The sequence below is a fragment of the Sitophilus oryzae genome, unplaced genomic scaffold, assembly GCF_002938485.1.
Source record: "Sitophilus oryzae breed Bouriz unplaced genomic scaffold, Soryzae_2.0 scaffold_557_pilon_pilon, whole genome shotgun sequence".
NCBI lineage: Eukaryota > Metazoa > Arthropoda > Insecta > Coleoptera > Curculionidae > Sitophilus > Sitophilus oryzae.
Genome location: NW_022147148.1, coordinates 570,995 through 583,466, shown reverse-complemented (window position 1 = coordinate 583,466; position 12,472 = coordinate 570,995). Strand labels below are relative to the sequence as shown.

Below are 12,472 nucleotides of genomic sequence, written 5' to 3'. Positions count from 1 at the left end.
CCGGATCACAACACCATTCTGCGCAAACGCGAACCTTAAAATCGCGCGAATATTCGCAAAAAGTTGAAAACACTTTAACTTTCCCGCCCCCCAAATTTTAAATCTTGCGAATCGCCAAAATCTTAAAATTTCTGACAGCGCTGCATGATCATTAAAATTGGACCAATGAGAGCAGTTTCGCAAAATCGCAATTCGCGATTCGCGTCTATATGAAACAAGCTTTAATCGGCATTAAACAGCTTACGATATTTCGCTAACAAAAAAAAAGTCAGTGACGTACATATTTTTTTTTAGAAAAATATTCCAGTGATAACCCATATGCACGTCCCTGGTGAATATGTGGACACTTTTTTAGCTTTAAAATATGTCGCATTTATAGTAACTTTTATCCCCAAAATTTCATTCGAAACGCTAAAAGTAGGTACTTGGAAGGAAATTATATAATAAATCGAAAAAATATTAAGGTTTTAACACCCTGTAGCTACGAAACTAAGCAGAATCGGACCTATGTTGATATGAAAAATAAATATTAGTTTTACGTGAGGAATCTGTCCACGAGATATGACACATGTTTTTTGAACTCTCAGTCAACCGTGAAATTTCTATGGGAAGAGGTTACATGTGCCCTTTATATCTATAATTTTATGGTAAAAATTTAAAGTTTTTAGGCATCCCAATTTCAGACTTTTTCTGCCAAAAACGATACGGCGCACAGTGTTGCATCCAATGGACAAAATTCAAAAATATGAAAATTTATTTTTTTACATTTATATGAATCAATAACTGGTATAATATTCAAATTATTCCAAATGAACGAAATAAATCGTACAGCGATTTGCTCGTAAAAAGCAATGCGACCGCCATGTCAACATAATATTTTGTTATTATACTAATTAATTTTTAAGTAAGACTTTCATCGTGTTCTTAATTGTTTTAGTGAATGATGGAGAATAATCTTAAATGTATGCATTCTACTGTATATTTAAATAAGTTATGATTGTTATCCGCAAGCGTGTTTACCAATGCCTATACAGGGTGTCCCAGAAATAAGTGCAAGAATTTTAAGGGGTGGTAGATCTCGATAAAAGAAACATATTTTATCTTTATCGTTTTTCAAATAAATCCAAAATAACGGAGTTATTTTGCTTTGAAAATTTCCAAAAAATTACTTGTTGTTAAAATTTTGAGAACCACTGGATCTTTTTTGGGTTTTCTTTCTTGTAAATTTTTAACCTATGTTGCCATATTATCAAGAAATTATGTTTTTTAACTAAAAACTAAAAAAATTTCCAAAGTTTTTCAAAAAATTCCGAATTTTTAAAAAATTTTCTTCGCGAAAAAAACCTCATAGGCGTGTTTCTGGGGTTGAATTATACTACCAGTTAAAATACTTGCACTTATTTCTGGGACATCCTGTATAATTTTATTACCATTAGTATTTTAAAATACTGAATATTTTTTTTTACTAAGGTTTTAACTAGGGTTTTAAAAAATACATATCAAAACATATCTGAGATCTTTTTTTTCGTAAATATATCGGTCATCAGACTGCACTAAAATATTATTATTTTTTGCCACTTTTCTTCTAATTAATAATTTTTCAGATGAAATCCCTGAAATTCAACTAGTAAAAATATCTGTATTTTAAATATATTTAATTTCATGTCATAGAATACATGAAATTAAATATATTTAAAATACAGTTATCTTCTAGTACACGACTACAATTCAACTAAAACAACTAATTTAATAAAAAAAATATCAAGAAGTTACAAAATGTACAGAGGGTGATTTTTTATACTGCTCCTCTTTAACATTGCTATAAATTTTAAGCCTCAAAAAACTACTTAATTATAAGTACGATTTTTCATTATATTATATAAGTAGGATAGTTTTCACACATTATAATCTATTATAAAACTAGCAGAAATCGACTGACTGTATGTATAAGCTGTTCTTATGTCATACAGTCAAGATTTTAAAACCGTGTATTGGTTATAATATGGGTTATAACAACTTTTTAACTGGATATAAAAAAGGAAAATTTAATTCAAACTACAAAATAAAACTAATTGTATCTGTAAGTGTTTTTATTGTGAGATTTGAGAACAGACATCGCCATTCTGCGAAGAGCTGTGATGCTGTTTTTACAGAAAAATTACAAAAATCGAAATTATAAACCATAAGATCGGATAACAAGAAAATACACACACAACTACAGACAAAAAGATTTGTAAAAATACACTTACACAGCTTTTAAAATAAGACATTAGTGAAAATTACAACTGCCTCGGATAATATTTTATATTTCTTTTAACAGGTTTACCATAAAAGTTTCATTCTGACACCAATAAAAGAATACAGTGGTTAAAGGACAAGCATAATTAGTTTTTGGAAAAAATATATATTTTCCTATATAAAATTACTTTGCTTTTATTTGTGTTTCCTTATGGATGGGGTCCGTCAAAATCGCATCTCGAACAGAGATTATCATGGTTCAAATAGCAAAAAATAAATCTTAAATTCTATTATTTTCTCAGTAGAAAAATATTCGAAAATACGTCGTCAAGTTATCCCAGAAAGAACAAATACCAGTCATAGTTAATCTGTCATTTGAATTTAATTGTTTTCCTGTTTTGAACATCCATGTTAGTGCACCCTGTATAACCACTTAATATAATGAATAACAGAGGCGGCAGATGGTTCAATACTTTGGGTGTGCACTAGTGGCGGCTCGTGGGTATATAGAAAGGTGAGGCTACACGAGGTTAATAATTTTGTTTAAATACAAATAAATTTTCTCTCCTAGAAGTATTATTCTGCGACGCGTTATCTCTTTTTTAATGGTTTATATTATTAGATATAATAATTATTATATTACCTATTCCAATTAGTACCAAGATATTTGAAAAGTTCATAATTATCTATTGCCTACCTTGCTTCTTATCGTTAAATATTGCGGAAATTATTGACTCCTTAATATATTTATTAGGCTTTTTTTTCAGTTTCATTTCGTCTTAAAAACGGAGTCTCCAGTACAGAAAGAATAACGTTATAAATATAATTCATTTTAAAGAAAACATTAAAATCCAACTACTCTTCGGTATTTTAAAATTGATAAAATAAATCTTACCAGCAAAGAAAAGCCTAACCTTCAAATTTCAACAATATTAAATATTGTTGAAATCATTTTGTTGCGTTGAATTTCAAAAACTGCTAAAATTCCACCTCACCTCTGTGTAATTGAGTTAGAAATATTGTATCTAATAGCCATCATAATAGCCAATAATTTAAATTTAGAAACACAATTTAAATAATTCTCGTCGTAAATGTCTAAATAAAAACAAAAACACGCTAATTAATTCACCCACGCTGTTCTCACCACACCGGCCAGCCACCGGCACTTTAACTTCCTGAATCAGGCATATCGAGACTTTGTCGCATTTTTCAATAGTCAATAGTCAGATGATTTAAAGTACCAATGAAAACACACCCATGCGCCAAATATATCTCACCTAAACCCTCTCAAAATAACACGCGATCGAGAATGCGTACCCCGTCGTCGGCCGTCGCTTCACCGGCGTCACATGATCTTTAAAATCGTCGCTGCTAATAGGAATTAGGCAATAGTAGGCAATTCGAACTTTCCAAGCTAGAATTATTTAGCCTCTGTCAAGTGGCGTTCTTTTTGGCTGGGTTTACGCGGCATATGTTGCGCCTGGACCTGGATGTATTTATAAAATATATTTTTTTTAGTTTTATTATGTTGAATGTGTTATAGAATTGTAATAAGTTATACTGGAATTACTGGGTTATACTGGGAAAAAAACTAGATACAAAAAATAAATCGTTCCTTCATTTTAAAGGTGCGGCCTCAGAGGCCTACCCTGAGGAGCCGCCAATGGTGTGCACCAATTTAGAAAAAAATTGTCACGCCCAAAAAGATTCTTTTTTAGGCTATAAAATCATCAATTTAGAGCAGGAAAATATATTTTGTGTAAATATTGCACAATAATGTCATGGACATGGTTGTCGTGGGGACAAAACGGTGCCAATAACAAAGTTTTGACCAATTATATATTATATCTAATATTCCAATAAGCAGTGAACCAAGCGATCAGGAGGAGTGGTCGAATAAATCTGATGAAAGATGATAACACGCGTGGAATTGGCATTCAGCATATAGAAATTTAGAGTTTTGGTTAGATAGTTTATGATATCATATAAATTTCAAGTGTATAGAAAATGTATTTTACTTTTCTATGTTCTCCTTAAATACAAAATCTCTTGTGTTTAAGGAAAATGTGTTTTAATCGATCTAATTTTTTTTTGTTTTACTCTGGTGTGACATATTTCAGCTTTGACTTTTTCTTTTTTTTAATTTTTGTCGTGTTTTTTTCCTCCAACAGGGGAAATGCTTAAATGTTTTGTCTATAGAATTTTATTACTTAAATTAAGATCAATGCACAAGAAATCATAATATTATGTTAAATTTTAAGTTGTAAAAACATAAAAGTTCTCTCAATAAAATTTTATTGCTATTAAGTAATACAATTCTATGTAAAAATATTTATGAGTTTTTGCAATGACCTTATTAAGACCAATGCAAAAAAAATCAATTCAATCAAGTATAAATAGAAAAAAAATTCAAATTAGTTTTGTCCAAAAACTAATTATGAGATACCTTTTAAATAAAATTTCCAAAAAACAAGAATAATATTACATTCATACCTGTCATTTCTATAAAATACATACATCTTATGTTAAATTAAATCAGTATGTATAATCAACACCATACTTTTTAATGGACAATATTTATAAGTAAGTTGCACAATTTAAAATATATTTTCACTATTATACAAAATTTATCCTAGAGGGCACCTCAAAGGCTCTATTAACAAAACAATTGTTACTTGTTTCACTTTTCTTCATGGTCATTTTGTATCTATTCAATTTCTATGATTTTTCAATATTATAGGCTACGCTATATATTTTAAAATTATATATACAAATGCATATTACACAAAGGCAGCCCATCCACGTAAAAATAATTGTAAATATTAATGAATACTTTTTGAAATTTTAACGAAATCTTTAATAATTATTTTCATTTCATTTTTAAACCAATATTCTTGAATTTCTACCATCACAAACACTAAAGTAATAAATTATCTGTTGTAGGTAAAATTATCACTGCGTTCGGCAAATAATATCTGATGGAATCATGTTGACCAATAAAACAAAAAAATATTTTCTTTAAGATTAAAATATGTTCCCTTAGTGTTCGTTACAAGTAAAATTCAGGAGATTCAAAATAGGTACTGTTATTTGCAACTGAAATATTTTCTATATAAAACTAGGTAATCAGTTAAGTAGAATTCTAAATTGAACAGATACATCATGACTTATTTGAAAAATTTGACAAACATAATATTAGAAACTCTTTGTACAAAGTTATATAATAAATTAGTAAATACAAAAAGTATAACTATATTTGAAAGTTTAAATCAATCTAGAAGAGATCTTATAAAAACGGTTGTAAGAAATACAAAATGATTAGTAGAAATGGAGAATTATGGAAAATATAAAGCTTCATTCAGAACCTCGCAATTAGTGAAATAAATTAGTGGTTTCAATTAAACTTAATTCAGAACCTCGCAATTACTGGAATAAATTAGTGGTTTCAATTAGCGTAGAAGTTTGGTCCTTTTTCAGAACCTCGAAATCAGTGGAATAAATTAGTAGTTTCAATGAGCCGTAGAAGTTTGTTCACCTAATTTTAATGTAAGCGTCCAGAACGTCATAATTAGTGGTAGTAATTTTCAATTAGTGGAAAAAGTTAACAAATATTTGACTTTTCCACTAATTATACTTCAAAATTCGCGAGGAATGTCATTTTGGTTTTTGATTATCTTCCATGAAGAGAAATTGTGGTTAGGAATAAAAAGTTAATTGTTTCATAAGCTAAATATAGGCGTTCTCTATGGATTCAATTTACTAACGCAAGCTGTTGCTAGGGTATTCTATTAATTTTAATTGTGTTTATTAAACATTGTGAATAATTGTAAACTAAAAAGTATAAAGTGTAATTGAAATCACTAATTTGTTCCACTAATTGCAAGGTTCTGAATGAAGCTTTACACTTTATACTTTTTGGATTATGATCATTCACAATGTCTAAGAACACAATTAAAATTAATCGAATATCCTAGCAACAGCTTGCAGTAGTCAGTTGTATCCATAGAGAGAGTCTAATATTTACCTTCTAAAACAATAACCTTTTCACTCCTAACCACAATTTCTCTTGACGGATGATAATCAAAGGCCAAAATGACATTCCTCGCAAATTTTGAAGTATTAATTAGTGGAAAAGTTAAAAGTTTGTTAACTTTTTCTACTAATTGAAGACGACTACCACTAATTTTGACGTTCTGAATGCCTAACATTGAAACTAAAGGAACAAACTTCTACGCTAATTGAAACCACTAATTGTGCGGCTCTGAACGAAGCTTAAATATAATCAAACAAAAATATATTGCTTTTTAGAGACATCTAAAATATTTTACACTTTAGTTAATTAATTTTCCCATATTTCACCATACTTCCAGATAAAAATATAAATGAGAAATATGACAATTACACTGATATGTATCATATTTTGATAATATCTTAATATTACTGCATTTTATTTTAAAATTTTACTTTATAGTTATTGTATATGTATTTGTGTCCTCGCCTTACATGTTTATCAAAAATTTCAAATTAAATGAAATGATATCACCATTCTGCACTTATAACAAAGACTCGTGATGTTTTAGTTACTTTAGAACTACTGTACAAGTATAAAATGTGAGCTGCCATTATTGAACTACCTATTACCTTTAAAAACCCATTCATACAGTCAATAGAGGTACCTATGGTGATTGGTTTCAATCGAAACCATTTTATTCATTGCACGCAAATTCTGTGCAAAAATGCTAGTCTCACAGATTTCATCAATATTTTTGCTTAATATAGACAAAATTATCGTAATAAATTATTTTGTTAGTTTTTATCGACAGATTGTACTATTAAATGCAGAATTCTGCAATTAAATTAATAACGAAGAAACAAGGTTTTGTAAATATTTGAATCTTTAGACTAGCACATGAAATAATACAACAGTATGCTGCCAACGTGGCATAAAAGATTCACATTAACATGTCAATGTATTTTGTCATTATCTTAAACCAGCCATTCGAATATGGTTCCTTTAATGTTACCACAAAATCACTATTTTCACTCCGAAAGTTCCACTTTTGAATTAGGCACATTCTTCGCGTCTCTGATTTGATAAAATTTAAACGAAAAACAAGAACTCTTAGAGTCTCGAAAAGAAAATACTGAATGCGGAATGCCCGTATTTACACTGATCCTGGGCTATGCAGTGGTTATTTCTGGTCAACAATAAACTACAGCAGAAACTATCAGCGTTAATATTTCAGTATTAAATTAGACATACTTGGTTTTCAAATAGAGGTATCAAGAAACAGTCGATATTTCAATGTTTTTTTGGAATTTAAGACATGTATGGTCCCATAGTCATCATTATCTAAATAAAATATTTGTAATTTGGAATTAAGTTTACAAAAATATTGACTATAGATTATAACAATAATATATTCTTTTTAAACCTTTCAGTGACAGCTTATATAATAGTGTTAAGGATTTTTTTAATATACATTTTTTAAAGATGTTATAGAATAATTACATCAGAAAAAAGTTTATTTCTTGTAGGCTGAAATTGCAAGATAACTTATTTTTATGTTCCAGATGGTTAATGTTCCAGATATGAATGCATCCTACCAATGATCGAAAAAAAACGGCGTCCAGTTGGCTTGGAAATGAACATCGATGACATTCTCCATAAAATAATTTTACATATAAAATGACAGCGATCTTCATTTCATAGCCATCGCTAACGTCGTTTTTTTTTATCATACGGTATAAGAAACTCGTATAGTCTGTCCAATGAGTAAATATATGAGAGTGACTTTCTTGGATTGTAAAAATTGTTTACCAGTAAAAAAACACTAAGAAGATGGCTAATGTTTGGATTGAAACGTAACCCATTGGCATAAAAATAAGTTTTTCTACTCTTTTCTTTGTTTTAATGGCGAAATAAAACGTCATCAATAAATGAACCCATAACTAATTTAAGCTGAGACCAGGACTGGAATTCTGTAACTTAGAAAACGCTAAGCGCTTATAGACTCTCAACGTATATGACGCTAATTTTCGCTTAGCGCGCACTTAACTACCGATTTGGGTATTCTCATTTGATGCGCTTAGCGTCTTTACCCTTTGCGCTAAGCGATATGAAAACGGCTAGCTTAAAGGTAAAGTAAAAGTAAAGATTTCAGTTAACGTCTCCTTTTTGCTGCCGGGCTAATCTGGACGGGTCCTACTTTGTTTAAGCGGAATCCGAACCGCGGTCCTCGACAATATCATGGTCAAAGGCCTACCGACTTAGGAAGTGTCTAAATAAACTCTTACTCACGAGATATCTGTTCTCATCCGGCCTCGAACTTGTGTATCAATAGATTTTACACTTTTCCCTTGAACAATAGCACGATACAGAGTTTCGAACCGGTCACCCGTCCATCCACCAGTATCGCCTTACGTCGCTTAACTTCGGTGTTCTAATGGGAACCGGTGTTTCAACGTAGCTAGGCCGTCGCTGCTACCTTAAAGGATCGTTTTGCTTGGAGAACTCTCAGTAAAAATTGTGATTTTGTGCGTTTTCTTGCTATTTAATGAAAACTACTTCTTATTCTATAAATTCCTCCAATAGGCAATTGATAATTTACGACTTATAATATTACGGCAAATATTGTTTAAAACATCGAAAATGCTTAGAAGCGTCTTAAACATTTCCCTCGTATAACAAGAATAATGACATCCATAGAAAAATAGGTTGACATAACTCAACAATAGGTTATGAAATTCACGTAACATTGTCATTTTTCATAGTTTTATCTCAAAGTTTTATTCACATTTGACTATTAGTAAACTATTAGATAACTGAGAAATTGTGATGCTGCCAATATGTGCTCAACGCGTATCCAGAAAACGAATCGCACGGCAACGAGATAACCAAAATCGACTGCTTGGCTAATCCGCTTTGAAAGCGTACCATTTTTATGTCGAAGTTCCAGAATTCGGGCCCAGCATCTAAGGTTGTTGATCATTCATCATCTATACTTATGATTATATGTTTTTGTATAGCGGTCCAGTTTCTGTTTGCATATAAAAAAATATGAAATAAGACCATCATGAGATTTATTTTCCAAGTAAATAAAAGATGCTTTATTTTTTACATTCATTTTTTTAATTCTGAATCTTGATGTAAGACAATTAAAACCTTAAAAAGAATAAAACTTATATACTTCATAAGATCCCTTTCAAAAGATTCTTGTTTGTAATACTTCATTTTCTAAGATTTTCAAATGCACATTATATTACAGGTTATCCAATTGTATTAATACAAGCAGTCACTGTAGGTTTTGAAATAAAATACTCAGACAATATAGCCAATAAAATATATTCATAACCAATTTCATTATTTGCCTTTTTTACTCAAATCCTGCGGACCCTGTCCCACCTTATCTAGTTCCGATCCACCTCTATATCTGAAATAAAACCTAGCTAGTTCCTGCTGTAGCTGCTGTTGCAGTTGCAACCAATGTAAGTACGCCCGAGAGATTCCGTCCACGCCCAGCACTTGCGGATCGTTGGTCATCGGAGGGCGAGCTCCGGTAGATGGCGCGCCGCCACCGCCGCCGCCACTAGCACTGCTTTCACCGTTGGCACCGCCTTTGGGTGCGCTGGTTCTTTGTCATCACTGGCTCACAGCGGGCGACTTTTTGTCCTGCGTCGAGTCGCCGCCCTGGGGTGTCGAGCCGCCAGGTGGTGCTCCTCCCTGGCCCCTGTCCCCTGGACCGGCGCCTCCGGGTCCTAAACCGAATGGAGATAATAGGTATTTATTAGAATAAAAAGTAAAACTGGGTAAAAGAATGTGTATTTATTACAACGTACGCGAAAAAGTTACCAACAAATTTTAAAAATATATACCGGGTCGGCATTTCTGGCTTTTGGTGCCGATTTTCGTGCGTACGAAGAGTACAGAGAATACGCTCAGTACAATAAGATGTACTGAATCGTTAAAGTGCTGGATGAATGCTGCAAAGGTAAGTGGCCATATTTCAGAAGAAGATGTACTGAAAAAGAAAAAGGAGAAATTTTTCTCAAGCGCATGAAACATATTGTTTGTTCAACGATCGTTCAACGCCACGTCATATATTGCCAAACTCTCAAATGCCGAAATTCAAAAAAAAATTGAATTCTATTTTTTGGATGAACCGTAGGTCCTACAGAAAATTTTATGGAAAAAAAATTATGAGAATCAAATTCTCTACATTTTCATCTCTAAGTAGCAATCCTCTAAAACCTACGGGGACAAAGTTACTCAAACGCAGTTTTTTGTATTTTTCGGGTGAAACAATTTTTTTACTGTCGCAAAATTTTTAAAATTAAAGAATATAAAAAACCTACCAAATTGATATGTAACTTTTTTACGTTTCACTGTTTACAAGATATAACGTTGCTAATGTCGCGGGCTGTTGCTCGAGCATTCGAGGACGTAGCTATCGCTCGGCCTATTGTCGTGTTCCCCCCTCTGGTCCGCATTTCAGCACTAACTAGTCGATCATCTGACATTTTTCGGCTATGTAGATGCGAGGGTTTTGACGCAGTAAGCAATTGTGCGTGTACGGAATAAAAAACTTTGTTCCGGTAGATTTTACAGCTTTGTTACTGAAAAATGAAATTGTAGAGAATTGAATTCTCTTCATTTTTTGTTCTATAAGATTTTCTGTTTAAAAAATAGAATCAAAACAATTTTTGGAGTTTCTCAAAAATGCTACCTTCAGCGCACCTAAAAAAATTTCAAAACGATCAGAGAAAGTTTAGAGGATCGTTATCATTACCCTCAGTTCGAGTGAACATCGTAATCCGCAAAGGTAACTTGCAGTACCTTATCGACCGTCATTGATTTTATGAAACTGCATATATCGTAGTCTCATAGTATATTTCGTCTTTTTATGAAGATCCTAGTCACTTCATGAAGCGTCGGTTAGGTTAGTTAGTTTAGTTAGGTTATTAGGTTAGTTTATTTCATGAAGTGACTAGGATCTTCATGAAAAGACGGAATACACTATGAGACTACGACACATATACATTGTAGGAATGAATGCAATATATCTCGTAAACAGTAAAACGTAAAGTTACACATCAACTTGATAGTTTTTTTTATGTAAAAAATGGTTTCACCCGGAAAAAAGCATAAAACTGCGTTTGAGTGATTTTGGCGCCCTCTAACTTTGTCCCCGTAAGTTATCGAGGTTTATTACTTAGAAATAAAAATGTAGAGAATTTAATTCTCTTCATTTTTTGTTCCATAAAATTTTCTGTACGACCTACCGTCCAGCCAGAAAATCAAATCAACATTTTTTTGAGTTTCTCAAAAATGGTGGGGTGGGGGGATGCGAATTTTCGAATTTAAGCTTTTCCAGTGGACAACTTACGACTGACAAAGTATGAGAGCGGGGGTAAATGGATGGGAGTCTAGACCTTTTTTGATGAATGTACTAAATACCGACCCACGACTTCTCTTGTCGATATGGTATATTACAGAGATCTTATAAACTTCGGTATATTATTAACTTTTTGAAAAAAAAGTTTATCTAATAGCATTGACTAAAAAGACTGTGTATTTGTATACGCCGGTTGTTAACGATATTCTCCGATGGCGGCAGCACTGGCGGAGAATGCACCAAGCCTATAGAGGTAAAATCAAATTCTGAATATTTTGATGGTTTCTTTTATCATACAATCCAATTTTTTATTGCTTAAAGGACTCCTTTTTAATTTGCCAGTTATCATTGTCACATATATTATATGTGACAGTTTATTGTTATTGGACTGAATTGATTCCACCTAATTCTTTATCGATAGCTTACATTTCTTGGAAACTTTTTCACTATATACAACATAATTTAAAAGTTAAAATTTAAATAAATAGATACCTGCACCCCATGAGTTGGTACCAGCCATCGGCGAGTCGGCCCCATGGAAGCCCCCACCGGTATGGTTGTCATGATCCAGCGAGTTGGCTGCATCATACTGAGTGTTTTCTAATCTGGTGATGAGCCGTTCGTCTTCGTCACCGAATTCGCCACCCATAAGTGAAGGTTCACCCACCACCATCACATCCTGAATAAGTAAAAACTGAATTTACAAAACAAACATATATTTTACTCGATTCAATTAACATCATTAGAACCGAAAATGAACATATTTTAAAGGTTAATTGAAGAGTGGAAATGCGAAAAAATGACAAAAACACAGTAGAACTGAAAGTAATAAATTCTTA

The 12,472-nt window shown here is 32.0% G+C and overlaps 1 protein-coding gene and 1 long non-coding RNA gene across 2 annotated transcripts in view; both read right to left on the bottom strand.

The window, feature by feature from the left end:
* Positions 1-2,077: 2,077 nt before the first annotated feature.
* Positions 2,078-5,715, bottom strand: LOC115887246. Its single transcript, XR_004051038.1, has 2 exons — positions 5,655-5,715; positions 2,078-5,603 (listed from the first exon to the last, which is right to left on the bottom strand). It is a non-coding gene; the product is annotated as an uncharacterized LOC115887246 (long non-coding RNA).
* Positions 5,716-8,703: 2,988 nt separating this feature from the next.
* The window catches only part of LOC115887240 (LIM domain-binding protein 2-like), a 120,253-nt gene continuing 116,484 nt past the window's right edge, over positions 8,704-12,472 (bottom strand). The window contains 2 exon segments of the mRNA XM_030906611.1: positions 8,704-10,000; positions 12,124-12,312. Of these exon segments, the coding sequence (XP_030762471.1) occupies positions 9,881-10,000; positions 12,124-12,312 (309 nt within the window). The 3' untranslated portion in view covers positions 8,704-9,880.